This window comes from Papio anubis, chromosome X, assembly GCF_008728515.1.
Source record: "Papio anubis isolate 15944 chromosome X, Panubis1.0, whole genome shotgun sequence".
NCBI classification, from domain to species: domain Eukaryota; kingdom Metazoa; phylum Chordata; class Mammalia; order Primates; family Cercopithecidae; genus Papio; species Papio anubis.
This window is the reverse complement of record NC_044996.1, coordinates 98,198,486-98,225,974: the sequence shown is the minus strand read 5'-3', so window position 1 is coordinate 98,225,974 and position 27,489 is coordinate 98,198,486. Positions and strand designations below refer to the sequence as shown.

At 51.3% G+C, this 27,489-nt stretch overlaps 1 protein-coding gene across 9 annotated transcripts; it reads left to right on the top strand.

The window, feature by feature from the left end:
- Nucleotides 1–1,339: 1,339 nt before the first annotated feature.
- UBA1 (ubiquitin like modifier activating enzyme 1) lies at nt 1,340–26,300 on the top strand. Of its 9 annotated transcripts, none has more exons than XM_017953793.3 (27): nt 4,180–4,697; nt 7,628–7,702; nt 9,505–9,621; nt 9,750–9,808; nt 9,911–10,079; nt 10,183–10,317; nt 11,600–11,706; nt 11,983–12,073; nt 12,185–12,317; nt 12,863–12,960; nt 13,068–13,214; nt 13,346–13,522; nt 13,647–13,751; nt 13,840–13,920; nt 14,247–14,402; nt 16,721–16,886; nt 17,021–17,217; nt 20,815–20,879; nt 21,120–21,315; nt 22,032–22,106; nt 22,226–22,415; nt 23,588–23,676; nt 23,943–24,035; nt 24,163–24,354; nt 25,498–25,599; nt 25,708–25,808; nt 25,966–26,300. In XM_017953793.3, exons 2-27 carry the CDS (start codon nt 7,685–7,687, stop codon nt 26,099–26,101), a joined length of 3,195 nt encoding a protein of 1,064 aa, XP_017809282.1. In that variant the 5' UTR covers nt 4,180–4,697; nt 7,628–7,684; the 3' UTR covers nt 26,102–26,300. The 9 variants fall into 9 exon arrangements, with proteins under 9 accessions (XP_009195752.1, XP_009195755.1, XP_017809282.1 ...); XM_017953792.3 differs by having other exon boundaries at nt 7,625–7,702; XM_009197490.3 differs by lacking the exon at nt 7,628–7,702 and adding an exon at nt 7,034–7,147.
- Nucleotides 26,301–27,489: the final 1,189 nt, after the last annotated feature.

Sequence of the window (27,489 nt, the reverse complement as noted above, 5' to 3'; positions counted from 1 at the left end):
ATGGTTTTTCTAAATGCATTCTACCAAACTCCCAAGGATTCCTTTAAGTTAATTCCTTTCTTATTAAAGTTTTTCTAGATATTAGAAAAAAGAAAAGATGTCTATTTTAAGAAGCTAGTGTTGGCCGGGCGCGGTGGCTCAAGCCTGTAATCCCAGCACTTTGGGAGGCCGAGACGGGTGGATCACGAGGTCAGGAGATCGAGACCATCCTGGCTAACACGGTGAAACCCCGTCTCTACTAAAAATACAAGAAAATTAGCCGGGCGAGGTGGTGGGCGCCTGTAGTCCCAGCTACTCGGGAGGCTGAGGCAGGAGAATGGCGTGAACCCGGGAGGCGGAGCTTGCAGTGAGCTGAGATCTGGCCACTGCGCTCCAGCCTGGGCGACAGAGCGAGACTCTGTCTCAAAAAAAAAAAAAAAAAAAAGCCATATCCTCGGTGAAGCTTCGAAGGAAGAGGCACTCTCATACATTGCTGGAGGCAATGCAAAATAGTACAACCCTCTCTTCCACCCTCCCGCTCCCTCTCCTTTGTCTATTTTCCTGGTGGTGGTGGTGGTGGTGGTGTGTGTGGCGGGGGGTGGGGGGTGGGGGTGTCTCACTTTGTTGCCCAGGCTGGTATTGAACTCCTGGGCTCAAGCAATCATCCTGCCTCGGCCTGCCAAAGTGATGGGATTATAGGCGTGAGCTACCGCGCCCGGCCAAGACTCCATTTATTAAAAGGCTGAAGAATTTTGCCGGGTGCGGCGGCTCACGCCTGTGATCCCGGCACTTTGGGAGGCCGAGCAAGCCGTATCGCCTGAGCTCAGGAGTTCGAGTCCAGTCTGGCCGACATGGCGAAATCTTGTCTCTACTATGGTAATATATGTAAACATGGAAAAGATAACAGTAAAATGTTCTGTGTTATAGGACCGTTGACCGAAATGTAATGCAGCACATGATTGTATAGACATAATTTATATTACTGTGTATAGTCACAGATATCTATTATAATACGGATTTGTATGTGAAACTATAATTTCACTTATTGTTATGTTTACGGTCTGTGTCTCTTGCTAGAATGTCAGCTCCATGAGCTCAAAGAAGAATTTCCAGCACCTGGCCCATGTCAAATGAACTATTTTGGCCACCTGAGTCTCGGTCTCCCCATCTGTAGGATGGGTGTGTCTTTCCATGTGGAGGCACCTACACATTCCGTTTCCTTTTCCCACCCTACAGAGCACGGCTCCGGCATTCCATAGCCCAGGCTTACATTTTCCCATATTCTGGACCCTGATGCCCACCACGTGCACCAGGCACTGGCCAGACAGGACTACCACCCCCAGCATGCCGCGCGCATTTGGGCCGTACTACAACCTGTAGGGGCATCTGGGTCTGAAACGGGCACCAGCGACGCGGGAGCAGGGACCGACGCCCCTCTAGCAGAGCATCTGTGGTACATCCCAGACCCGGGGCTCTCCGAGGCCCCGCGCTTCCGAGCTCCGCGCAAACTCTGGCTTCTCTTGTACGACGGAGGTGGTTTGCTCTTCCGTTGCCCCGTGGCTTCAGCTCATCTTTGGCAGGAAGGCGAGGCTTCCGCCCGGCACAGGGGGTGAGCTGGAGCACCGTGCCCCCAAGCCTCTGGACAGCATTTGGAGGAGGGTGCTTCCCTAATCCCAACTTCGGGGATCTCCTCATGGGCGTATTTGGAGCCTCCAGGCCCGGGGTGATATTTAGGGGGCGTCTACTTTTGAGGAGACCCTTAGGGGGTGCCGTTTGGGGACTTTGGGGTGGGATTTGGGAGTCTGTTTTGGGGAGTACCCCTCGGAGACAGTGTTTGGGGGGCTTTGGGGAGATTCTTAGGGTCCGTGTATGGGCACCCTTGTCCGTGGAGCAGGATTTGGGTTATTCTTCAAGGGGAGAAGCAAAGTTTGAGGTTACTAAAGTCAAGGCGGGACTGGGGGAGGGCTTGTTTCGGGACGGGGTCCTGGTGACAGTGAGAACAATCGGGACCGACGTGGCATAGTGGAGGTGTCAGGCCTTTGTGACCTCTGGCTCTGTGATGAGGTCCTCCCCGCGCCTGGAGGCTCAGGACTGCGAGACTGGACACGTCGGGGGTCCAGATGTTTCTAGGGAGAGGAGCCTCCCAGCTCAGGCTAGGGAAGGGACGCCGGAGCCCAGCTCTTCCTGAGCCGACGCGGCGCCACCCGGCCTTCGTTTGGTCGCGGCTTTATTCATTATTCATAAGGAGGTGGGGCTGTGGTAGGAGGCAGTTTTTTGCCTCTTTCGCACCTGGTCCGCAGAAGGGAAGGTATCGGCTTGTGAGTTATTCACGAGGGGCGGATCAGCGTGCTGAAGGGGCGTTCTGAAGTCTGCTGCGCAAAGGAGAGTTCATTGATGATTCGCAAAAGTTAAGTAGCACTCTGAGTTTTCAGTGCTTTTCTAGGGGTTCCGTGCTTAATTCATGAGGAGCGTGGCTTTTGCAGCTTTATCTGCATGATCCGCGGTTAGCTTTCCCTTACTGGTACCGGAGTTAAAACCTGGCGTCTAGCGAAGGGATGAGGCCTCCTACATTGTTCATTTCTTATGGCCTGGTAATCTCAGATAATCAGCCGGGGCTCTGGATTCAAATCCCATCGATCCTTTCCAGTTGTGTGATCTTTGGCAAATCGTTTTGTAAGCCTGAATAATGGGTAGGAGGATAATGATAAGATTAGCTTACACTCGTTTAGCTACTTAGCGCATTTAATCTTCACGACAATCCTAGGAGGTAGGTTATTATTACCCCCACTTTATAGATAAGGAAACTGGGGCACAGGAAGGCTAAGTAATTTGCCTAAGGTCACACAATCAGTGAGTGGCTGGGCCGGGATTCAAATTGGGGTCTAGTTCCGCAATCTGTAGTCTTAACCAGATGCCATAATGTCTCCCCTCCCCACTCCCCCGCGCCGCCGTTTAATAGTACTACTACTAATATAACAGTATGTGCCAGGCATTGGTCTAAGCCCTTTCTACATATTTCTTCATTTAAACTCCATCTCAAGGTAAGTTGCTGTTGTTATTCCTATTTTATGGATGGGGAAGCAGTGGCCCAAGTTGGGGGTTTCTCTTGTGGCTGAGTATTCATAACTAATTTTATATTAATGTAAATATATATTTACATATCTTAACATATTACCTTTATATTAATATATAATGTTTTAAAAATTTAACAGTGCCTTGTGCCAGCAATGTTCTAAGACTCATCCCATAATTTATATTCTCTGATTTTCTTTTTTTTTTTGAGACGGAGTTTCACTCTTGTCGCCCAAGCTGGAGTGCAATGGGCACGATCTCGGCTGACTGCAACCTCTGCTTCCCGAGTTCAAGGGATTCTCCTGCCTCAGCCTCCCCAGTAGCTGGGATTAAAGGCGCCCGCCACCACGCCCAGCTAATTTTTGTGTTTTTAGTAGAAACAGGATTTCACCATCTTGGCCAGACTGGTCTCGAATTCCTGACCTCAGGTGATCCACTCGCCTCGGCCTCCCAAAGTGCTGGGATTACAGGCGTGATCTGATTTTCATAATAACACATCTCTGTGAGGTGGATGGGCTGTGTTACTATCCTCATTTTGCAGTTGTGAAAACTGAGGCACCTGCCAAAGACATGTAATGAGTTTGGGTTTGATTGGACTAAGGCAGCCCTTGTTCCTGAGGCGGGGAGAATGGAGGGAGATGTGGGGAGAGGAGGCAGGGGCAGAGAGAACACTTCCCCTGGGTTTTCTGGTGGCACTGCAGTGACATCTTTCATTATTCATGAACAGGAAGGCGTGCTCACTTTGCCTTGGCTATAGCATCGTAATCTCTATTTGCTGGGTAGGGCAGTCTTGGGTGTTTCTTCGCCTTATGCATAATTCATAAATTGGGTGGAACCTTTCTTGACCTCTCTTGAGTTTCCAGGTTGAGCTACTGCAGCAGCATAATTCATTATTCAGAACCTGGGAGAGTGTGTTTTCTCTGCAGTAGCCCCATTTCCCTGCTTATAGTGTATTAGGTGCAGCAATAGGTGGGCGTGCTCCTTTTATTCCAACCCACTGGGTCTCATGCATTATTCATGAGTAAGTTGTGGCCTGGGTCTCCTTGGATTCCGGGCCCCTGCAAGATCATCATTATTCATGAATGGAGGTGTGTGACTTCCATGTTTTAATATCTGCTGTCGGGTTGCTGGTTGTTAGTCTACCAACCACTCAACTTTATGCATAACTTATAATCAGGAAGCGTGACCTTAATGGTTTTTCTTCGCTTTCATGACAGCCTGGCTGCAACCATTCATTATTCACATTCCATGAGGCGTGGCCTCTGTTTTACCTGTTTTCGTTGTTACTGCCACAATGCCCACCAGGTGGTACTGTTCCACTTCTAACCGAATGAATCGCAACCGGACCGGGAACTTTATGCATGATTCATAAGTAGGCGCGGCCCGCTTGCATCCGGGTTTCTGGGGGTGGGGACCAAGGTTTTGTTCCGGCCCCAGGCTCAGCGGCAGCCATCTTGTGTCGGCGGCTCGGCTGAAGGAGGTGGCAGGGACAACCACAGCCACAGCGGCCGGGGGAGGAGAAGGCGGCAGCGGCGATTCTAGGCGGCCCAGGCGGCGGGGAGGAGGAGAAGGAGGAGGGTGGCGGCCGGGCTTGGCTTCGGCTCCTTGAGGAGTTGGCGGCGGCGCGACCCGGGGAACCGGCATTGGTAAAAAACGTCCTTTCACTGCGCCTCGCCCGGGGCAGGGGTTTCGGGGAGGCACTGGAAGGGCCTGAGCCACGCTGCTGTCGGGGCGGGCCGCGGTGACTCGGGCGCCAGGAATCAGCGGAGTAGGGAGGGGGAGCAGAGCCTGGGGCGGGGCCGACTTTCCCCGGCCAGGACCACCCCGGATCCCTCTAGTTCCAAAATCTGACCTTGGAGTCGGACCCCCACGATGTGCTTTTAGAGACTCATGCCCAACATCTCTAGTGTGGGACCTGACTCCGTCCCGATCCTTGTATCTCAGATCAGAACTCTCCCCAGTCTCCGATAGAGATTTACGGGGATCAGCATTGCTGATCAGAGCTTCTCACCATTGAATGCCATTAAAGACCTGCCCCAGAATCTCCTTTGAGACACCTCCTAGCCTCTCAGTATTTGCCCTCAAGGCTCCCAAGACAGGCTAGACCTGGAAGGGGTCCATAGGCTCTTTATCTCTGTAAGAGAGTCCTCGTTTACATTTTCCTTCAGACCCCCCATCCCACACACATGTTAGCCACGCTCAGAGCTTCCAGGGGTACTAGACCCTGTGAAAGGCCATTTGGGCCTGGCCTTTGTGTCGGGGAACCCTCTTCGCCGCACCTCAGGTCTCCTAACCCCACCCTGGCCCTAGCGTCTTTCATCAGAGACTCTGCCCAGTATTTCTACTCAGAGACCCCTCTTAGCATCTGCCTTGAGAGACTTCAATTCCTAGACTCCGTCCTTTGACACTTTCTCTACTTTTACGGAATTTCTTGCTTTTCGTACTCCCAGTATTCAGAGACTACTGAGAGGCCTCAGCATCTTCCCCATCAGACACCTTGAACCCCCAGAGCCTTCCGGTGCACCAGATACCAGGGAGGAACTGTTTGGATACATAATCCTCCATCAAAGAGCCCCTGCGAGCATCTGCTCTTGCAGTCCCGGTTGGCTTCTAGCCCCTTCCATCAGAGACTCGCCTCCCCTACCCCACCCTAGACCCAGCCTCTGCCGTCAAAAGACAACCCGGGTTCTAGCTGCTTTTTTCAAAGATCTCTTATCCTCACATCAGGCCTCAGAATCTGCCCTCAGATACTTTCAAGGTCCCTAATGTCTGCAGTCAGGGGTTTTCAGCTTCTGCTTTCAGACTCCTTGGACCCCAGGATCATTGTCAGATGTCCCTTCCACCCACAGGCCCTCTTGTTTTCTTTCTTCTTTCTTTTTTTTTTTTTTTTGAGATGGAGTTGTTTCACTGTGTCCTCCAGGCTGGAGTGCAGTGGCACCATCTCGGCTCACTGTAACCTCCACCTCCCTGCTTCAAGCGATTCTCCTGCCTCAGCCTCCCGAGTAGCTGGGATTACAGGCATGCACCACCACGCCTGGCTAAATTTTTGTATTTTTAGTAGAGATGGGGTTTCACCATATTGCCCAGGCTGGTCTCGAACTCCTGACCTCAGGTGATCCACCGCCTCGGCCTCCTAAAGTGCTGGCATTACAGGCGTGAGTAACTGCGCCCGGCCATGGCCCTCTTGTTTTCTACCGCAGTAGAAAACCCTCTTCTTAGCATCTACCTTCAGCGCCTCCATGGGGTCCTACATAATTGGTCAGAGAAACCCAACCCCATTTGGGGACCTAGCCAGTGTTTGCTTACTAACCTTTTTAAGGCCTGAACTATCTGGGCCCAGCTTCCCTTTTCCACCCCCTCAGAGCAGCTGTGATACCTAGCATGTCCTGTCAGAGATTGACACAGGGCTTTTGTGTTCCATTAGAAACCTCTCCCAGCCCCTCACCATCCACCCTCACAGCCTCCTGGGACTCCGTAGTAGGAATGTCAGATACAGCTCTCCTCTTGCATGTCCCTATCTATTATTTTTGGTTAAAGATTTCTCTCTGCTACCAGCATCTGTCTCCAGAGACCTCCAGAGCCTCAACATCCTCCTGATGGAGACTACCCCTCCCCCCAGACCCCAACGTCTTCCTGCTGCCTCCTCAGACTCTAGAATCCCCCACCCATTCCCTTTGCAGCTTCCATGGGGCCCAGCAACTGTCCTCCTACCTCTTTGCAGCCTCTGGGGGCCTCCACTGCAATTTTTCAGCCTTTCTCTAAAAGATCCTTTTCCAGAGATCCGAAATTTGAGTCTTTTCCTAACACCCTAGCCTAGTCCCTTCCCTCCCAGGACTTCTAACATCTCCTTTCCCATTTGCCTCAGAGCCTCCTTGCTCTTAGACACCCACTTCCTGATTTTCCTCTCACGTTCCCATGGACTTCTCAGTTAACCCCTCCCGGAAAGCTTGACATGCTCCAGCCCCCCTTCTCTATGCCCTAGCTTCTCCATGCTGCTAACCTGCCTCCTCTCACACCTCCAAGACTCCTCCCTCAAACCCTCTGGTTTGAGAATAGAGAATGCTTACGCTTGAAAATCTTCAGTTTGGAGACTCAGGTATGTTTAGAAACTAAGCCGCAGCTCAGCTTTGCCAAACAGTTCACAGTGTGTATGTTATAGTGGGGGCCTGAGCAAATGTTGAGGGAGGAAGGGTGTAGATTGTTTTTCTGCTGGGGGTGGGGGATCTTTAGCTCCTATCCAGAGTTTCTGTCCCAGACTCCTGCTTGCTTTGAGACAGGGCTGTTCCAGACCTTTGCAGTCGAAATCCAGTTGAACAATCATCTGAAACTTCTTAGACCCTTGCTGCCTGCACTAGGGATCCAGAGGGGAAATGTCTAGAAGTTAAAGTGCTCTCTGGCCCTGGATCATCTCTAATTTACGGAGTGAGGAAATGGCGTGTCCCGAACAAACTGACCAATGACAAGGCAAGGAGATAACTAAGTAATGGAGGCCACTACAGGTGCCCAGGGAGGAACTCATATCCTCAGGTCAGTGAGTTCTGACCACAGACCTTGGCTTCTTTAACCCTGCCAGCAGCCCCTTGAAGACAGTTTCGTTTGTCCCAGCTTTTGGAGAAAATGAGGCTCAGAGGAAATGAGATCTCTAACCCAGGTCAGTCAGAGAGTCAGTAAATGGAAAATATGGTTCGCCTTTGTCTCTACTAACTCACCAAGTCTCTTGCTACCTAGGTTGGCTCTTAGCATTCCAAGCAATTCACCTGGCTATCTCAGGGGCTCCAACTAGCCTCCTGCCTCCCCTCATCTCCCATTTCTTAGTCCTCTGGACTGGGCCCTGAGCCCAGGGGCGTTTGGCAAACAGTCCCCCACCAGCTGCATGCCTCTGGGCGAGTGAATGGGGTTCTCTGAGCCTTTGTTTTCTCATTTGTGATTTGGGCATAGGGTTATCTGGGTCATGGGGATTGTTAAGATTAGACAAAGCCCTTTCCTCTTTGATTGACATGCAGTATGCTCTTGGTAGATAGTAGGGAGCTCTTGTCATTGTGGTTGGTGCTAGTGACAGGTGCCAAGATGGAATCTTAGGTACACTGGGATACTTAGTGTCATAAAAGTCTCAGTGTAGGAGGACTTGTGTGAACGGAAGACTCAGTGCCTAGAGGAGCACTGGGGGTGAGGGGAAGTGACGCTGGGTCCTCCCATCTCCAACATCTGGACCCAGTCACCCGCACCACCAGATTTCACTTCCACAGCAGGCTGTATTGTTCTGTCTCTGGGACCTAGCAGTTGACCCTGGGCGAGTTACTTGACCGCGTGAGCTCACGTTTTCTCATTTGTCCTAAACTCTGCCTTGCTGGGTCAGGGTCATGGAGGGGATGAAACGTGATAACACGAGGAAGCAGCTTGGGCTCCAGAGTCAGCAGATCCTGGTCTGGTCCCAGCTCAGCTACTGTGTGGGAACCTTGGTCACCAAACGTCCCCGAGTGAATTCTTTTCCTTCACTTTAAAGTTGGGGGGTATTATTGACAGCAGTCCAAACCCCACAGGAGTGCCCTGAGGTCACAGTGAGACAAGGCTTAGAGAAGTGCTTACTATGGCATCTGGCACGGGGAGGACTCCTAATAAGTCTAATACTCATTTATCATTGTGGTTAACCTGTTTAAGGGAGTCCACATGCAGATGAGGCTTGGGATGTGTTTGTTTTCTCTCTTTCTGCAACCTCTTTTATTGGTCTGTGTCGGTTTTCCCCTCCCAAAGCTAGGGGCAGGGTTGGGCTTTATAAAACTTCCCTCCCTGAGCCCCTCTGGGGACTGGGTTCTCAGCAAGTTACTGCTCCTGCCATCATGCCACCCTGATGGATGTCCAAGCCTCACTTCCCTCCTGCACTCCCCCCCCCCCCCGCCGCCGTCCCTGGGATTAAGGGAGAGGAGAATGGCTGCTTGTTACTGCCTACCTACTCTGTGCCAGGTTCTGTGCTCTGTGTTATTTATCATCTCGATAACCCCATGGGGAAGGTAAGTGGTATTATCACCCCTGTTTCACAGGTGAGAAAACTGAGGCCCACGGTGGTTAATTATTACTGTTAGTGGCAGGCTCAAGATTTGAAACCAGGTCTGTCCTGAATCCACATCTTTTCCCCTGATCTCTGCACAAGTACATTCTTGTCATTCCTTTCACTCCAGGATTGGAGTCTCTCCCTCATTGTCCTGTGCTGGGAAGAAGCAAATGGCTTAGTGGTCAGCAGTGTGGATTTGCAAATCAGACCACCTGGGTTCAGATCTTAGCTCTGACCACTGTGTTACCCTGGGCAAGTCCTCACCTTTCTGTGCCTGTCCCCTTTTTGCTGTAAAATTGGGGTACTAATACTTGTCTTCCCTTCCCCCACAGTTGCTACTAACAAACAGAAAAACGGTACCCATGTGCCCCAGGGTCACCTCTGTCCTCCTTTTTTTCCTCCAGATGTCCAGCTCGCCGCTGTCCAAGAAACGTCGCGTGTCCGGGCCTGATCCAAAGCCGGGTTCTAACTGCTCCCCTGCCCAGTCCGTGTTGTCCGAAGTGCCCTCGGTACCAACCAACGTGAGTGTCCTCTCCCTGGAGACTGGCAGACGAAGTGGTGGGTGGGAAAGTCTTCTGTATCACTGTCTGTCTATCCATGCTCCACTCCTGTGTGTCTCCCTGAACTTGTTCTTTCCCTCTATCCCTAGGGAATGGCCAAGAACGGCAGTGAAGCAGACATAGACGAGGGCCTTTACTCCCGGCAGCTGTAAGTGGGGCCAAGGCTGGGCCGAGGGGTGTGGAATGGGACATTGAGAGGATAGGGTTGGGTGGGGCAGGCCCTGACCTAGAGTACCCCCTAACCTGGCAGGTATGTGTTGGGCCATGAGGCAATGAAGCGGCTCCAGACATCCAGTGTCCTGGTATCAGGCCTGCGGGGCCTGGGCGTGGAGATCGCTAAGAACATCATCCTTGGTGGGGTCAAGGCTGTCACCCTACATGACCAGGGCACTGCCCAGTGGGCTGATCTTTCCTCCCAGGTACCTCTTCCTAGCACCCTTCCCCCTCTCCCCTTTCCCGAGGCACCACTGTTCCCGGTGCCTCGGCCATTTCACCTTTTTTCCCTACTGCACACCCTTACAGTTCTACCTGCGGGAGGAGGACATCGGTAAAAACCGGGCCCAGGTATCACAGCCCCGCCTTGCTGAGCTCAACAGCTATGTGCCTGTCACTGCCTACACTGGACCCCTCGTTGAGGACTTCCTTAGTGGTTTCCAGGTATCTTGGGGGTACCACCCAGCCTTCTGCCCAGTTCTCTCACAGCCCATCTCTGGTTTGTTCAGTGGTGTTCAATATTGATTTACTGGGTCGGCCTGAATCCTAGGTTTTGTGCTGGGGGACTAGAGTATGCAGGCAGCAGTTAGCCCCTGGCTCTGCCTTTTCTGTTCTGTTCTGTTCTTTTTTTGAGACCGAGTCTTGCTCTGTCGCCCAGGCTGGAATGCAGTGGCACGGTCTCGGCTCACTGCAAGCTATGCCTCCTGGGTTCACGCCATTCTCCTGCCTCAGCCTCCCAAGTAGCTGGGACTACAGGCGCCTGCCACCACACCTGGCTAATTTTTTTTTTTTTTGGTATTCTTAGTAGAGACGGGGTTTCACCATGTTAGCCAAGGTGGTCTCGATCTCCTGACATTGTGATCCGCCTGCCTCAGCCTGCCAAAGTGCTGGGATTACAGGTGTGAGCCACCGCGCCCGGCCTGGCCCTGCCTTTTCAAGTGGGGAAGATGTGTACAGACAGTACGGCATAGTGGTTGTGGGCACAGACTGTGGAGGGAGCCATACTGCCTTGCTGCGGGCCTCCAGCCTTGGTAGTGTGACTTCAAGCAGGTTGCTTCATCTCCTGTACCTTAGTTTTCCTGTTTGTAGTCAGTGCGTGGTAGCAGCACTGACTTCATGGACTTTTTGTGAGGGTTAAACACGTGGAATTGCAGCTGGCACATAAGAACTGGATAGGTGTTTGTTAATTAAAAAGTCCAGGCCAGAAAGAGGTGCTCTGGAAGCTGAGAGTTGGCCCTGGGTTGCCAGGGCACTGCAGCTAAATCCGGATGGAGGAGTAGGAGCTCACCCTGGTGGGGAAGGATGGACATTCAGGCAGAGAGCAAAATCCCAAAGATCATGCGGAGCAGGCATTGTCTTGGGAATTGGAAGCAGGTGGGTGTGGTAGGAGTGAGCTCAGACTTTGACTGGAGACAGAGTTTTACTCCAGTGTCTTACAGGGCATGGCAAGCAGACAGCAGCGGGTGTTTGTCAAATAAATGAGTCAGCTCTTCTCCAAACTCTGTCCTCCCAGCTACCTCTTCACCTTTCCTGGTATAGTCTAGGAGTTCATTTTTGACCCCCACAGAGTCTGATGCACAGTAGGTGCTGTGTGTTTGTGAAAGAGGCTGACCCAGCAAAGCCTGGATGTGTCTGCCTTGAGGACTGCCTGAGTCCTTGACATCAGCCCTCCACCATTTTCTCCTCTTCACCCCAATGCTGGGCCTGAGCCTCCATCTCTCCACAGGTGGTGGTGCTCACCAACACCCCCCTGGAGGACCAGCTGCGAGTGGGTGAGTTCTGTCACAGCCGTGGCATCAAGCTGGTGGTGGCAGACACAAGGGGCCTGTTTGGGTGAGTGGCGGCCCACCCCGCTCCCTGTCCCCTTTTCCTCCAACTCCTACCAGGCCCAGGCCAAGACCTCTAAGCTCTCCCTGCCCTCGTCCCTCCTCAGCTACCCAGATTTTGGGTTCTTTGTGTTCATCTCTCCTCATGTGGCACAAGTACCATCTTACATCTCAGCAGTGATAGGCTGAGTTTGCTCAGCAAGTTTTCACTACATCTTGAGGGACCTGTGGGGCCTGTTTGTGCATGGGACACGGGCATCAGCCCTATTGCTTCCCTCTACAGGCAGCTCTTCTGTGACTTTGGAGAGGAAATGATCCTCACAGATTCCAACGGGGAGCAGCCGCTCAGTGCTATGGTTTCTATGGTTACCAAGGTAAGGAGACCAGCCCTAGGGTTCCTGGCGGGCAGGTGGGCTGTGGTAGTCCTTCCTGTCCGCTCCTGGTACCCTGGGCCTGTTTCTGAGACTCACTCTTCCTTTAACCAGGACAACCCTGGTGTGGTTACCTGCCTGGATGAGGCCCGACACGGGTTTGAAAGTGGGGACTTTGTCTCCTTTTCAGAAGTACAGGGCATGGTTGAACTCAACGGAAATCAGCCCATGGAGATCAAAGTCCTGGGTGAGCTGGGACTATGGGGGAAGCAGAGGGGAGCTAGGAGATATGTTCCTGGGTTCTGGCTGGGGAGTTGAAGGGAGGAGACATGGCCCTTGGTTCAGATTGGGGAGACACATCCTGTTGTTTAAGATGAACTACAGACAGAATCCCGTGGGGTCCAATAAGAGCTGGTGGGCATGGGGGAGAGGTGCTGTGTTCGAGCTATTCCTGGGAGAATGTGTCCCTGGTATCTGAGCTGAGGGGGAAAAGGTCTCTGGTGTTTGAACAGGGCAGGTCAGAGGATCTACTTGTGTGTGAGCTGATTTGGATGGGAAGCAGATAAGGTCTTCCCATGTAGACTTGGAGCCAGGGACATAGGGTCTCACAGGGTCTGAGCTGGGTCTGGGGCACAGGAGAGATGTTTTCTGATGTCCATGTGGAGCCTGGAGCAGAGGGGAGATGGCGTCTGATGTCTGAGCTGAGTCGGGGCAGGAGGTTCCTTATCTTGCAGGGGTTGTGGATTTTAGGGAGAATGGGTAGACTGATAGCTCTCTTCCTGCCCTCTATAGGTCCTTATACCTTTAGCATCTGTGACACCTCCAACTTCTCCGACTATATCCGTGGAGGCATCGTCAGTCAGGTCAAAGTACCTAAGAAGATTAGCTTTGTGAGTGTGTCAGTGGGAACAGTGGCTATGTGGGGTAGTTCTAGGCATTCCCTAGTTCTCCATTCCTCTCTTCTGGTTCTGATGACCTCCCCCTTCCCCCGCCACAGAAATCCTTGCTGGCCTCACTGGCAGAACCTGACTTTGTGATGACGGACTTCGCCAAGTTTTCTCACCCTGCCCAGCTGCACATTGGCTTCCAGGCCCTGCACCACTTCTGTGCTCAGCATGGCCGGCCACCTCGGCCCCGCAATGAGGTGGGTGGGTAGGCGAGCCAGCCAATGCAGACATGCCTGGCACTGAAGGCCCACCATGCTTCTGCCTATCCACACTCCCTGCCCTCATTGTGGCCTGACAGATCCTCTTTTGGTTCTTTCTGGCCCACCAGGAGGATGCAACAGAACTGGTGGCCTTAGCACAGGCTGTGAATGCTCGAGCCCTGCCAGCAGTGCAGCAAGAGAACCTGGACGAGGACCTCATCCGGAAGTTGGCATATGTGGCTGCTGGGGATCTGGCACCCATAAACGCCTTCATTGGGGGCCTGGCTGCCCAGGAAGTCATGAAGGTCAGCATGGGTTGGGAGAGGCAGGATTGGGGTGGGCCAGGTGCCTCCCTGACTCCGTCACTTGCCCTCTGTGTCAGGCCCCTGTTAACCACTGACCACCCCCTCTCTCCCTTCCCCTCTCCAGGCCTGCTCCGGGAAGTTCATGCCCATCATGCAGTGGCTATACTTTGATGCCCTTGAGTGTCTCCCTGAGGACAAAGAGGCCCTCACGGAGGACAAGTGCCTCCCAGTATGTGGGTGGGACCTGTGGGGAGGGCATCATTGGGGGCATTTCTGGGGAGGCCTCTCTCTGACCCTCCTCCCTTTGCATTCCTTAGCGCCAGAACCGTTATGATGGGCAAGTGGCTGTGTTTGGCTCAGACCTGCAAGAGAAGCTGGGCAAGCAGAAGTATTTCCTGGTGAGTGGTCCCCTTGGATGCCTGCTCCCCTCATCTTGGCCTCTGACCATCTGCCCTGGGGCTTCCTTCAGCATTTCAACGCAACCTGTGAGGCATTCCCTTTGCCATTCTCCTTATCTTGAAGGGAAGCCCAGTGCATCCCTCGTTTCCCGCTCTGGTTCCTCCTTCCTCACACGACTGTGTGTCATTTCTTAGAGTCCTGGAACCTGAAGATGTGGTGTTAGCCCCTCTCCCCATCTCTCAGGGGAGTGAGGGGTGATGGGTAGCCTCACACTAACCTGCATCACCCTGACCAGCCTCTGCCTGTCTTCTTGGTTGCCTCTTAGGTGGGTGCGGGGGCCATTGGCTGTGAGCTGCTCAAGAACTTTGCCATGATTGGGTTGGGCTGCAGGGAGGGTGGAGAAATCATCGTTACAGACATGGACACCATTGAGAAGTCAAATCTGAATCGACAGTTTCTTTTCCGGCCCTGGGATGTCACGGTGAGTAGGGTAGGAGGTGGGGCTTTGTCATCTCACTTTCCTCCTTTTTTTTTTTTTTTTTTTTTTTTTTTTCTTGAGACAGAGTTTTGCTCTTGTTGCCCAGGCTGGAGTGCAGTGGCATGATCTCTGGCCCACCACAACCTCTGCCTCCTGGGTTCAAGCGATTCTCCTGCCTCAGCCTCCTGAGTAGCTGGGATTACAGGCATGCGCCGCCATGCCCGGCTAATTTTGGTTTTTAAGTAGAGACAGGGTCTCTCCATGTTGGTCAGGCTGGTCTTGAATTCCCGACCTCAGGTGATCCGCCTGCTTCAGCCTCCCAAAGTGCTGGGATTACAGGCGTGAGCCACCTCAGCTCGCCCCTCCTTTTTCTTGTTCCCATTCTTTCTGTCAGAGATCTTTCCACCTCGGCCAGAAGCCTTTCCCAGCTTCTGTATCTTGTTTGTTTTTTTTTGTTTTTTTTGTTTTTGCCTTGACCTTAGTGCTGGTTGGGACAGTGTATCTGGGGTCCTCAAAACCACTCTCAAGCTCAATTCACCAAGAGAACTCATGGGACTTAGCATATAGTCGTGCTTGTGGCTACAATTTATTACAGCAAAAGGAAACAGACCAAAATCAGCAAAGGGAAAAGGCTGGTGGGGTGAAGTCTGGGGGAGCCAGATACAAGTTTCTAGGAGTCTTCTCCCTGTGGGAGTTAAACAAGGCGGCCTTTATTTCCCCAGTAGCAACAGTAACTACAGAACTAACAGCAACAAGGTGTAACAAGATGTGAAATGTTGCCAACCAGGGAAGCTTGTTAGACTCAGCACCATCGTGAAATGTTGCCAATCAGGGAAGCTTGTTAGACTCAGCACCATCTCTTTTACTTAGGACTGGTCATGTAGGCGCCCCCTTCCTGGCACATACCAAAATTTCCAGACTCCCAGAAGGAAAGGTGTTCAGCATAAACTGTATTGTTTGCATGAACAGTTTAGGCACAGTGAACCACTGATATCAGGTAGGGAGTGGTGGGATTCTTCCCGAATTCCAAGTTCCCAGACTCCAGCCAAGGGTGGACCTTGGAAGCAGGCCTTTCCAAGGGTTGCAGTTTCAGTCTCCTAGGCTTACACTTCTCTGCCCATATGGAAACTGGGTTGGTTATGCAGGGATCTCTGAGAAGCCTTCTGTAGGGAACAATGTCATTTTTGCTTACCCAGGATTTATTCCCCCTTTCATTCATTTCATTTATTCACCAAATAGTTACTGAGGTACTGTTTTAGGTATTGGGGATATACCAAGGAATAAAACAAGATTCCTGAAAGGGGAGGGGAACGGACAGCAAACAATAGACACAATACGATCGTGAGGTATATAGTTAATGTCGGTGATGAGTGCTCCTCAAAGGAAACAACAAAAACCAGACAAGGGAAGTCAGGGTGTCAGGGAGAATGGTTTGTAGTATTGATGACAGTGTTAACGTTAAGGAAGGCCTGAGTTCTGCAGAGACCTCAAGGATATGAGGGACTAGAGCGCCTTCTGCTGCGGAAGAGCCCACGCAAAGATCCTGAGGTGGGAGGGTCAGGGAGCCAACTCATTTTACGGTAAGTGGAGGTGGGATCCAGGGGAGGATTCTGAGCAGAGGAGGGATGTGGCCCACCTTGGGCTTTGAAAGGATCCTGCTTGTCTGTGCGCTAGCATCCTGGTGCTGGTTGGGGGAGTCTACGTCAATCCTGGGTGCTATTACCTGAAAAAATAGTAGGTGTTAGATGAAAGAACAGATGTCTGGCCCATTGTCTCCAGTCTGTTCCTGTCCACAGCTTCCCTTTCCACTGATCCCCTGCCACATGCGTCATCATCCTGGCCATGTGGCATTGTCACAGACCGTCTCTCCTGCTAGCCACCTAACTCAGGGCCTGGGTCTTCCCCAGCATTAAGTAAATCCGTCTCAGGCAGGCAACCCTTTATAGATGTTTGGGCCAGGTGTGGTGGCTCACGCCTGTAATCCCAGCTCTTCGTGGGGCCGAGGTCTTTGAGCTCAGGAGTTCAAGACCAGCCTGGGCAGCATGACAAAACCCTGTCTCTACCAAAAATACAAAAATTAGCCACGCATGGTGGTGCACACCTGTGGTCCCAGCTACTTGGGAGGCTGAAGTGGGAGGATGGCTGGAGCCTGGGAAGTTGAGGCTGCAGTGAGCTGTGATCACGCCACTGCACTCCAGCCTGTGTGATGGAGAGAGACCCTGTCTCAAAAAAAAAAAAAGATGTTTGTTGGGTGAATGAACAGATAAGTGAGCTCTGTTCCCCCGTCCCCACCCTGGAACTGCACTTTCTTAACCCTTTAGAAGTTAAAGTCTGACACGGCCGCTGCAGCTGTGCGCCAGATGAATCCACATATCCGGGTGACAAGCCACCAGAACCGTGTGGGTCCTGACACAGAGCGCATCTATGATGACGATTTTTTCCAAAACCTAGATGGCGTGGCCAATGCCCTGGACAACGTGGATGCCCGTGAGTTTGGAGGCGGGTGAAGTGGTCAAGGGCAAAGTTGTGTGTGTTTCGGTGTGTATATACCAAGAGGGGTGTCTGTCTTCCTGTCCTCTCCTAATGTTCCTTTCCCGGCTGTCGCTTTGTCCTCCCCGCAGGCATGTACATGGACCGCCGCTGCGTCTACTACCGGAAGCCACTGCTGGAGTCAGGCACACTGGGCACCAAAGGCAACGTGCAGGTGGTGATCCCCTTCCTGACAGAGTCGTACAGTTCCAGCCAGGACCCACCTGAGAAGTCCATCCCCATCTGTACCCTGAAGAACTTCCCTAATGCCATCGAGCACACCCTGCAGGTGATAAGCTGTGGGAGAAGGGAAAGAGGCCGGGCATCTGGCCAGGCCGCTGCCTCTCTGCCCCCAGGCCCTTGCCTTGCCTTCAGATGTTGCATGCCTAAGCGTAAGATGTACCTTTTCTCCAAACCTCCCTCCCTCTCTTCCCACCAAGCAGCCTGGGTTTCTAGAATGACTCATTCTTTTTTCACTTTTACTTTGAATTTTTTTCAACACATAGACAAATATTAAGAATATTATGATGAATACTCAAATACCATTCCTCACCTAAATTTAGCAATTCTTAATGTTTTGCCACATTTTCTTCTTAGATGTATATAGATTTTTCTTCTTTGTGCTTAAATGTGTCACGGACATTACAGCCTTTACTCCCCTACTATTTCAGTGCCTCTGCCAAGTGAAGATATGTTGCTATAGAACAGGGTTTCTTAGCTTCAGCACTACTGACATTTGGGGCTGGTTACTTCTTTGTTATGGGAGAGGGGATGCCCTGTGCACTGTAGGATGTTTCTCAGCATTCCTGACTTCTTATGTCAATAGCACTCCCCCTCCATCATGACATCTAAAATGTCTCCAGACATTGCCAGATGTCCCCAGGGGTGCCACATCACTCCCAATTGAGAACTACTTCTATCTAACAGAAACGTCACTTTCATGCTCAACAAAATTAACAATCATTCTTACCATCTCTTCCAGTTATTTATTTGTCTCTAATAGTCCATATTCGGGTTTTCCCCAGCTGTTACTTAAAATGAGTTTAACAGCTGGTTTGTCAGGATGATTCTGTGTGTGTGGTGCATGTACCTACAGAACAGTGCACATATTATCTAGCTCAGGGGTGTCCAATCATTTGACTTCCCTGGGCCATATTGCAAGAATTATCTTGGGTCACACATAAAATATACTAACACTAACGATAGCTGATAAGCTGAAAAAATAAAAGAAAAAAAGATCCGTGCATAAATCTCATAATGTCTTAAGAAAATTTACAAATTTGTGTTGGGCAGTATTCAAAGTCATCCTGGGCCGCATACGGGCCACAGGTTAGACAAGCTTGATCTAGCTGAAGTTTTACAAAGTGAACACACAAGTGACTACCACCTAGGCCAAGAAAGAGAACCTAGGGATTACCATTGTGCTGTCAGAATAATTCTTAGTGCAGTGTTTGAGGCCAAACCATTTAGAATAGTAGGAGTATGAGGGTGGGAACAAAATAGGGAAGGGGAAAAAAAAAAACCAGTTCCATCTGTCACTTTCTCCCTTCTGACACTGCAGTTCCAGAGTGGGTATGTTTGTATTTGTGCACCCACCACAGTCTTACTAGGTCATGTGTGACCTCTCTGTGCCTCAGATTCCTGTTCTGTAAAATGGGAATGACAGTAGCATCTACCTCACAGGACAGTTGTGAACCACTTGGCATTTACCGTGTGCCTGGCACTGTTTTAACGAAGCTTTAAATATATACGTATTTGCTCATTTCTTCCTAGCAACCCCATGAAGTAGGTATCACTGTTGTAACATCTGTTCTAGAGATGAAGCACAGAGGTAAAGATGTTATCCTGTGTGCCTGAAGTCACAAAACTAGGTAATACGTGGCATAGCTGGAATCTGAACATGAATTTCTCACATCTGTACACTCCAAACCACCTCGCTAATGACTGCGAACTGTCCTAGGAACTCTCAGAGGCCAGAACATCTGTCTTGTTTGCTATTTTATTTTTTGAGACAGGGTCTCATTCTGTCACTCAGGCTGGGGTGCATTGGCACAATCATAGCTCACTGCAACCTTCGGCTCCTGGGAAGTGTGTGTGCGCGCACGTGCGCCTGTTAACGTTGACCAGGCTGGTTGCAAACTCTTGGGCTCAAGTGATCCACCTACCTCAGCCTCCGAAAGTGCTGGGATTACATGTGTGAGCCCCTGTATCCAGCCTCTGTCTTGTTTTCTGCCGAGTCCTCAGGGCCTGGATAGGGATCATTTTTGGTTTGGTCTGAGTTTTTTCTTTTTTAAAAAATTGTGGTAAGATACACTTAGTTGAAGTTTTTCTTTTTTATGGAGGCATAACATATCTAGAATAAAGTACACAGTTTTTGTTTTGTTTTTTTTTGGTTTTTTTTTTTTTTTTTTTTTGAGGTGGAGTTTTGCTCACGTTGCCCAGGTTGTAGTGCAGTGGCGCAGTCTCGGCTCACTGCAACCTCTGCCTCCCAGGTTCAAGCGATTCTCCTGCCTCAGCCTCCCAAGTAGCTGGAATTACAGGCATCTGCCACCACACCCGGCTAATTTTTGTATTTTTAGTAGAGACAGGGTTTCACCATGTTGGTCAGGCTGGTCTTGAACTCTTGACTCAGGTGATCCACCCGCCTCAGCCTCCCAAAGTACTGGGATTACAGGCGTGAGCCACCTCGCCCGGCCTGGTACGCAGATCTTAATACATTTTTAGGCTGGGCTTGGCGGCTCACACCTACAATCTCAGCACTCAGGAGGCCAAGGAGTGAGGTTTGTTTGAGCCCAGGAGTTCAAGACCGGCCTGGGCAACATAGCAAGACCTTGTCTCTACAACAAACTTTTTTTTTTTTTTTTTTTTTTTTTTTTTTTTTTGAGACTGAGTCTGGCTCTGTCGCCCAGGCTGGAGTGCGGTGGCCGGATCTCAGCTCACTGCAAGCTCCGCCTCCCGGGTTCACGCCATTCTCCTGCCTCAGCCTCCCGAGTAGCTGGGACCACAGGCGCCCGCCACTTCGCCCGGCTAGTTTTTTGTATTTTTTAGTAGAGACGGGGTTTCACCTTGTTAGCCAGGATGGTCTCGATCTCCTGACCTCGTGATCCGCCCGTCTCGGCCTCCCAAAGTGCTGGGATTACAGGCTTGAGCCACCGCGCCCGGCCAACAAATCTTAAAAATGAGCCAGGTGTGGTGGCATGTGCCTGTGGTCCCAGCCACTCGGGAGGCTGAGGTGGGAGGATTGTTTCAACCTGGGAGGTCAAGGCTGCTATGAGCCGTGATTGCGCCACTGCACTCCAGCTTGGGTGACAGAGTGAGACTTTGTCTCAAACAAAACAAAACAGTTTTCCATATACACAGCACTATTGTAACCACTGCCCAAATCAAGTTCATTGGTTTTTCCTTTTTTTTTTTTTTTTTTCTTTTTTTTTTTTTGAGATGGAGTCTTGCTCTGTCACCCAGGCTGGAGTGCAATGGCATGATCTCGGGTCACTGCAACCTCCGCTTCCCGGGTTCAAGCGATTCCTCTGCCTCAACCTCCCGAGTAGCTAGGATTACAGGCGTCTGCCACCATGCCCGGCTAATTTTTGTATTTTTAGTAGAGATGGGGTTTCATCATGTTGGTCAGGCTGGTCTCGAACCCTTGACCTCAGGTGATCCACCCACCTTAGCCTCCCAAAGTGCTGGGATTACAGGTGTGAGCTACTGCACCTGGCCTGGTTTTTCAATTGAGGTGGGGAAATGGGGAAGGCTGGGGAGCTTCCCCACTTCCAGAGTAACTGTGAGCCTTGTACTTGCTTTATTCACTGATGGTCCTTCTAATAATGCCTGCGGAAACCCATTTTGTCAACTGTGGCCACATGTAATCTGTTTGCTATGTCTGCAGTGGGCTCGGGATGAGTTTGAAGGCCTCTTCAAGCAGCCAGCAGAAAATGTCAACCAGTACCTCACGTGAGTAACTCCAGTGCCCTCTCGCCCTATCCTTGTCCACCAGCCAAGGCATCCCGCCCGCTTTCCTCATCACAGTAACACTTGGCACCAGGCACACTTTTCACATGAATGAGTGGCTGCTCAGGCCTCGTATTGTTTGGGGTCGGGACTAGTTTTCCATGGAGAAAATAAGATTGCTCTGGAGCCCACTCCTGAGGCTGACGTGTAATCCTGTCCTCTGTCCTCTTCGATTCCTGATAGAGACCCCAAGTTTGTGGAGCGAACACTACGGTTGGCAGGCACCCAGCCCTTAGAAGTGCTGGAGGCTGTGCAGCGCAGCCTGGTGCTGCAGCGACCACAGACCTGGGCTGACTGCGTGACCTGGGCCTGCCACCACTGGCACACCCAGTACTCAAACAACATCCGGCAGCTGCTGCACAACTTCCCTCCTGACCAGGTAAAGCCCAGTTGTTGGGTCCATTTGACAGAATGTATTTCCCTGAAATGGGAGCCTGCAGTGTGGGTTCTCCCACTGCGGAGTCCAGCTGTGGCAGGTGCCCTGAGGCATGGGGATCTGAGAAGAGTGATTGACCCTAACCTGCTTTTTCCTTACCCTAGTTCCTTTGAGCAAAGAGGCTTGGTTGCTGTTTACCCTGACTGTGGTGTGGGCTGCGTCATACCTGATTCCCAGTCAGGGCTGTAGGGGTTATGGGGGAGAAATTCTGGAGTTAAGTGCACAGGAATCAATACGGGTTTGGGTTCAAATCCAAACTCTACTTGAACAAATCACGTAACTTCTTTCTGTACCTCAGTTTCCTCGTCTGTGAAGTAGAAATAATAGTGATCTACGTCATGGGGGGTTTGGGGAGGATTAACTGGTATTTATTCATATGAAGTTAGTACAATGCCTGGTAATCCATGAGTTTGTTAAATGATGGGCTGTCTAGCACAAAATGACTACCCAGGGATTGGTGGTAGTTCTCTCAGCCAGATCTGTGGTTCAACCTGTGGGACCCTACAGTTGGGGTATTTTGTGATTGGCTCCAGTCCCCATCGAGTGCCCAACCCGAGATAGTGAGTTGGGGGCACCTCTGGGGCCTAGGTGAAGTGCCAAGATTGTCAGAGAGGCCTTCACTCTCAGGTCCTGTTCTCAAAAATCTCTCTATCCCTTAGCTCACAAGCTCAGGAGCCCCTTTCTGGTCTGGGCCCAAACGCTGTCCACACCCGCTCACCTTTGATGTCAACAACGTAAGTCTCCTCTCTAGGGTCTTCTGGGGTCAGGTGGAGGGTGAGTAGGTGGGAAGGAGGTGGTGGCTCCCCACTCGAAGGCTGATGTGCTCACCCTTCCCTGCCCTGCCTTCTCCTAGCCCCTGCATCTGGACTATGTGATGGCTGCTGCCAACCTGTTTGCCCAGACCTACGGGCTGACAGGCTCTCAGGACCGAGCTGCTGTGGCCACACTCCTGCAGTCTGTGCAGGTCCCCGAATTCACCCCCAAGTCTGGCGTCAAGATCCATGTTTCTGACCAGGAGCTGCAGAGCGCCAATGCCTCTGTTGGTGAGGGTGTTTGGCCAGTTGGCCAGTAGTCACCCCCAAATGTCCCCGGCCTAGTCTAGCCTCCCCACCAGTCCTCTACCCCTGGCTCTGCTCTGCTCTGTGACCCCAGGCCTGAGGTTTACCCACACCTTCCTTTGAGCCTCCCTTTGACATGAAGAGGGTAGGTTGGGGCAAATTGTCTCCCTCCCTCCTCCTCTCCACTCTCTGGCCCGCAGGAGAACTTGCTGTTTTACTCTTGCTCTGTGTATTTCCCTTAGTTTTGTTCTTTCTTCTTGATCTGTTCATCTAAGACGTATGATCTCTACCAGTGGTCTCTCTCCCGTGATACCTTCCTGCCTTGTCTCCTTCCAGATCTGCCCCCATCTGTACATCTATCCCCATGTTTCTCTATGCATCTTCACCCTCCATAGTTTGGGGCTGCGGTTTGCTGACACCCCCGCCCCACCCCATCTACATATTTTTTCACCACTCCTCCCTTCTGTATATAATGCATCTGTAGCTCTGTAATGCTCCCTACGTTTACCTTCGTTATATCTCATCCCTCTTCCTCTCCACAGATCTCCTCCCATTTCCCCTTCCATGGTCCCCATCTTCCTTCTGAAATATCTACTCCTTCATATTCCTCTATGTACGTCTTCCAATCTTTCCTTCCATATCTCTCATCACCTTCATATATTTCTCCTCCCACCTGTCTCACCCTCTGTATACCCCCACTCTCCCCTTTTATATCTTCTCCATCTCCCCCCATATCTTTCCTCTATGTCCACATCTGTACATTCCCCCCAACTTCCCCTCCATATATCTTTTTTACTCCCCTTTTCCTCCCTGTATCCTCTGTGTTCCCCCATCTCGCTCTACATCATTCTTCCCAAGATCTTTACGTTTCCCATCTTGATCTCTCCATCTCCACTTTCTCCTAACACTTTCATTTCCATTCCTTAGTGTCTCTAGAGAGATCGTTCTTGATAGCCTCAGTTCTTTCTCTGTGTTTTTCAGGTTTGTATTCTGTTCTTCTCTACCTCTCCTCCTTGCCCTTTTTCTCTCCCAGGATGTCTCTCCTTTCCAAATCCTTTTTCTACCTGAATACCTTTTGCCCCACACTGGGCTCCCATTTCCACCTCAGACCTTAGCCTGGGATCTAAAGGGCTGACAGTGTCCCTCTCTTCATGCAGATGACAGTCGTCTAGAGGAGCTCAAAGCTACTCTGCCCAGCCCCGACAAGCTCCCTGGATTCAAGATGTACCCCATTGACTTTGAGAAGGTACAGGGTGGGGGCCCAGGACAGGGAAGGGAGGATGGGCAAAGCATAGACAGGCTGGAGAAAAACAGGAGGAGTATCTGGAGACAGCCCTGGGCCTTTGTGGGGATCAGATCGTGGGCCTGCCACATGGCTCTGAATGAGTAGGTGTTCCCAGCCATCCCTTTGTGATCTGGGAGAGTCCATCAGGCAGTTGCAGTGGAGGATACACATTTTCTTTAACTGATCCTCTCCCCACTGCCCCTTCACACCCTCCCCACTCATAACAGGATGATGACAGCAACTTTCATATGGATTTCATCGTGGCTGCATCCAACCTCCGGGCAGAAAACTATGACATTCCTCCTGCAGACCGGCACAAGGTGAGGGGAATCTAGACCTGATGTTCCACACTCCTCCAGGTTTGAGTTACCCACACTCAGCCCCTCTATAGACCCTGAGGCTCTTGTACTTAACTACCACCATTTTTTGTCCCTTCCTGTCTCTCAGAGCAAGCTGATTGCGGGGAAGATCATCCCAGCCATTGCCACGACCACAGCAGCCGTGGTTGGCCTTGTGTGTCTGGAGCTGTACAAGGTTGTGCAGGGGCACCGACAGCTTGACTCCTACAAGAATGGTTTCCTCAACTTGGCCCTGCCTTTCTTCGGTTTCTCTGAACCCCTTGCCGCACCACGTCACCAGGTGGGGGCCCGCATCAGAAGTGGGGTTTGGGTGGGGTATGTCTGTAGATTCTGGTTCTAATTCACGTCATACCCTGTCACCAGGTGAGGGTTTCTGTCTATGTGTACCTACCCTTTTTATGCATCCTTTTTCGTTTATTCATTAATCATATTGTTTGAGTACATGCGAAAAGATGGGATATTTGAATTGTGCCCTGGGAGATTATTAGTATTATTAACTACACAATAATGGCAGCCAAAATTTATTGGATGCTTCCTACACTTATGTGCTTTGCTTGCTTCATTCATGAATTCACTCAACTATTTATTGAGCACCTGTTGTGTGCAGGTACTCTTCTAAGTTATGTTCCTCAAGTAGATGATATAAATAACCTATTAAATGATCTTGGAATCAAAAAAGGATAAAAAGAGGCCAGGCGCGGTGGCTCACGCCTATAATCCCAGCACTTTGGGAGGCCGGGGCACATGGATCACCTGAGGTCAGGAGTTCGAGACCAGCCTGGTCAACATGATGAAACCTTGTCTCTACTGAAAATACAAAAAATTAGCTGGGCATGGTGGTGGGCACCTGTAATCCCAGCTACTCGGGAAGCTGAGGCAGGAGAATGACTTAAACCTGGGAGGCGGAGGTTGCAGTGAGCCGAGATCGTGCCATTGCACTCTAACCTGGGCAACAAGAGCAAAACTCCATCTCAAAAAGATAAAGAGGACTTGAGAATACCAGGGGGCAAGGGGATGTGTTTGAGATTTTGTGTGGGATGGTCAGAAAAGGCCTTGCTGAAAAGATGACACTTGAGATCAGAATTGGAGAATGTGAGGGGGCAAACCGAGCAGGCTTGGTGGTGAGTGGGGACACATTCCAGGCAGAGGGACCAGTTCTTAAAAGGGTACCAAGATAGGGGTGTGCCTGGCAAGTTGGAGGAATTCAAAGTCCATGGAGTGAGTGTGAGACTGAGGAGAGTAGGAGATGAGAAGAAAACAATTTCAGTGCTTGGGGTGAGATGGGAGCCACAAGAGGATTTCGAACAAAAGAGGATTGTGATCTGACTGAACACGTCTGCATGGGGGTGAGGGGGATGGAGACAGATGGGGGCTGGACCCTCTGGGATGGTCTCCATCTTACACTCCCCTCTTTGTCCTGCAGTACTATAACCAAGAGTGGACACTGTGGGATCGCTTTGAGGTACAAGGACTGCAGCCTAATGGTGACGAGATGACCCTCAAACAGTTCCTCGACTACTTTAAGGTAAGGCCCCTCCCTCTCTCTCTCACCCCACCTTGGGGGGCGAGGTGTGCAAGGTGACTTGCTGGCCTCTCCACCCCCATGACCCTGCTGTTCCCCGTCCCTCTCCAGACAGAGCACAAATTAGAGATCACCATGCTGTCCCAGGGCGTGTCCATGCTCTATTCCTTCTTCATGCCAGCTGCCAAGCTCAAGGAACGGTTGGATCAGCCGTGAGTTGGCCACTGGCCAAGCTGGGGGGAGGCCCTGTATGGGTTGGGGAACCTCAACATCCAGCTGTCCCACTCCAGTTCACTGCCCCCACCTACCTGCCCGTCCTCTCTTGCTTTCTGCCCTCCTGACCCTATGCTCCCATCCCCCTGTCCCCAGGATGACAGAGATTGTGAGCCGTGTGTCGAAGCGAAAACTGGGCCGCCACGTGCGGGCGCTGGTGCTTGAGCTGTGCTGTAACGACGAGAGCGGCGAGGATGTCGAGGTTCCCTATGTCCGATACACCATCCGCTGACCCCCGTCTGCTCCTCTAGGCCGGCCCCTGTCCATCCCTCTCCACGCCCCTTCCAGCCCAGGGTTCCCATTTGGCTTCTGGCAGTGGCCCAGCTAGCCAAGTCTGGTGTTCCCTCATCATCCCCCTACCTGAACTCCTCTTGCCACTGCCTTCTACCTTGTTTGAAACCTGAATCCTAATAAAGAATTAATAACTCCCACGTCGCCTGCCCTGCTGGTTCCAGGCAAGGAAGGGACTTCCTGGAACTATCTGGTTCAGATGGTAACTCAGAGGGCTCAGCCCCACCACACCTGCCAGTTTTCTGGGCAAAGAAAATGTAATTGCCACCTCTTCCTGCCCTCTCTGCCTAGGAAGAAAAGGAGGCACCAGTGAGGCCAGTGAGCAGGTACTTGGGTCCATATGACTATTAATTTGAGCTGGGTTCAATTCTCACCACCTCCATGTCCTAACTCCCTGCTCTGTGAAGAGGAAAGTTGTGACCAGGCTGCTAGGGCATGGCCAGCATGCCTTATGTCCTTAGGGCAGATCCCCTCCCACCTGGCTCAAAGCACTCAGACCCTGGGCAGCCTTTTGTAGTCATGGTTCCCAGCACCAGGAATGCCTGTGGTGCTCTTAGTTCAATTTCCTTGCTGCAGGGGTGTCTTAAACAGCTCTGCTGAATGCCAGTGCCTGCAGGCATACTTTGCAATTTTTATGGAAATATTTGAGAACCTTGGTAGAGGAAAAGCCCCTTGCTTGTCTTACGCTGCCCCCCTCAGCCCCAGGTCTGCCTGTATGCCCCTTGATCTTCAGCCTCCTACCTTGGAAAAGACAGCTGGCAATGGGGACTGAGGGGTGTTCATCACTTAGAGCAGGTAGCAGGAGGCCCAACACCAGCCCCACCAGAACTGCAGAGCTACCGTGCTCTGTCCTTGGTCTTCGCTGAGCACTCCAGACGATTGAAAGCACCAGTCTGACCACTGCCACATCTTTGCCTTCCTCTAATGTACTGGCTCCTGGTGCCTGAGGAATCCATTCATACTTTTGTCCCTCAACTAACCAGACAATAATTTTATCTACCTTACTAGAAACAAGATCCCTCACTCTTCTACTCAAACTTGAGTGTAAGGAATAGCTCAACCTGTTCTGAACTGGCCTGATTGCCATCACAGCCTGTGCCCACATCTGCTGTCTCCTGGGCCAGTAGTTCCTGGTCCTGGGCACAGTATATGCCCTTGCCCACCTCCTTCTGATCATTTTATTTTCTTGGCCTGCTCTGCGTGGGTGACCTCATCCTTCCACAGTTTCTTCTTCTTCCCCAATAGGACATTGAGGACAGAGGCATTTTCCCTTTGGTATCTAGTGGTGATGCTGTCAAGTGGAAAGTTTTTCCCACCACAGGAACTTTC

Coding starts and splice junctions, on each gene's coding strand:
- UBA1 (XM_017953793.3), top strand. Junction 12,318..12,862: donor CATGGAGATCAAAGTCCTGG/GTGAGCTGGGAC, acceptor TGCCCTCTATAG/GTCCTTATACCTTTAGCATC. Junction 22,416..23,587: donor GAGCGCCAATGCCTCTGTTG/GTGAGGGTGTTT, acceptor CTCTTCATGCAG/ATGACAGTCGTCTAGAGGAG.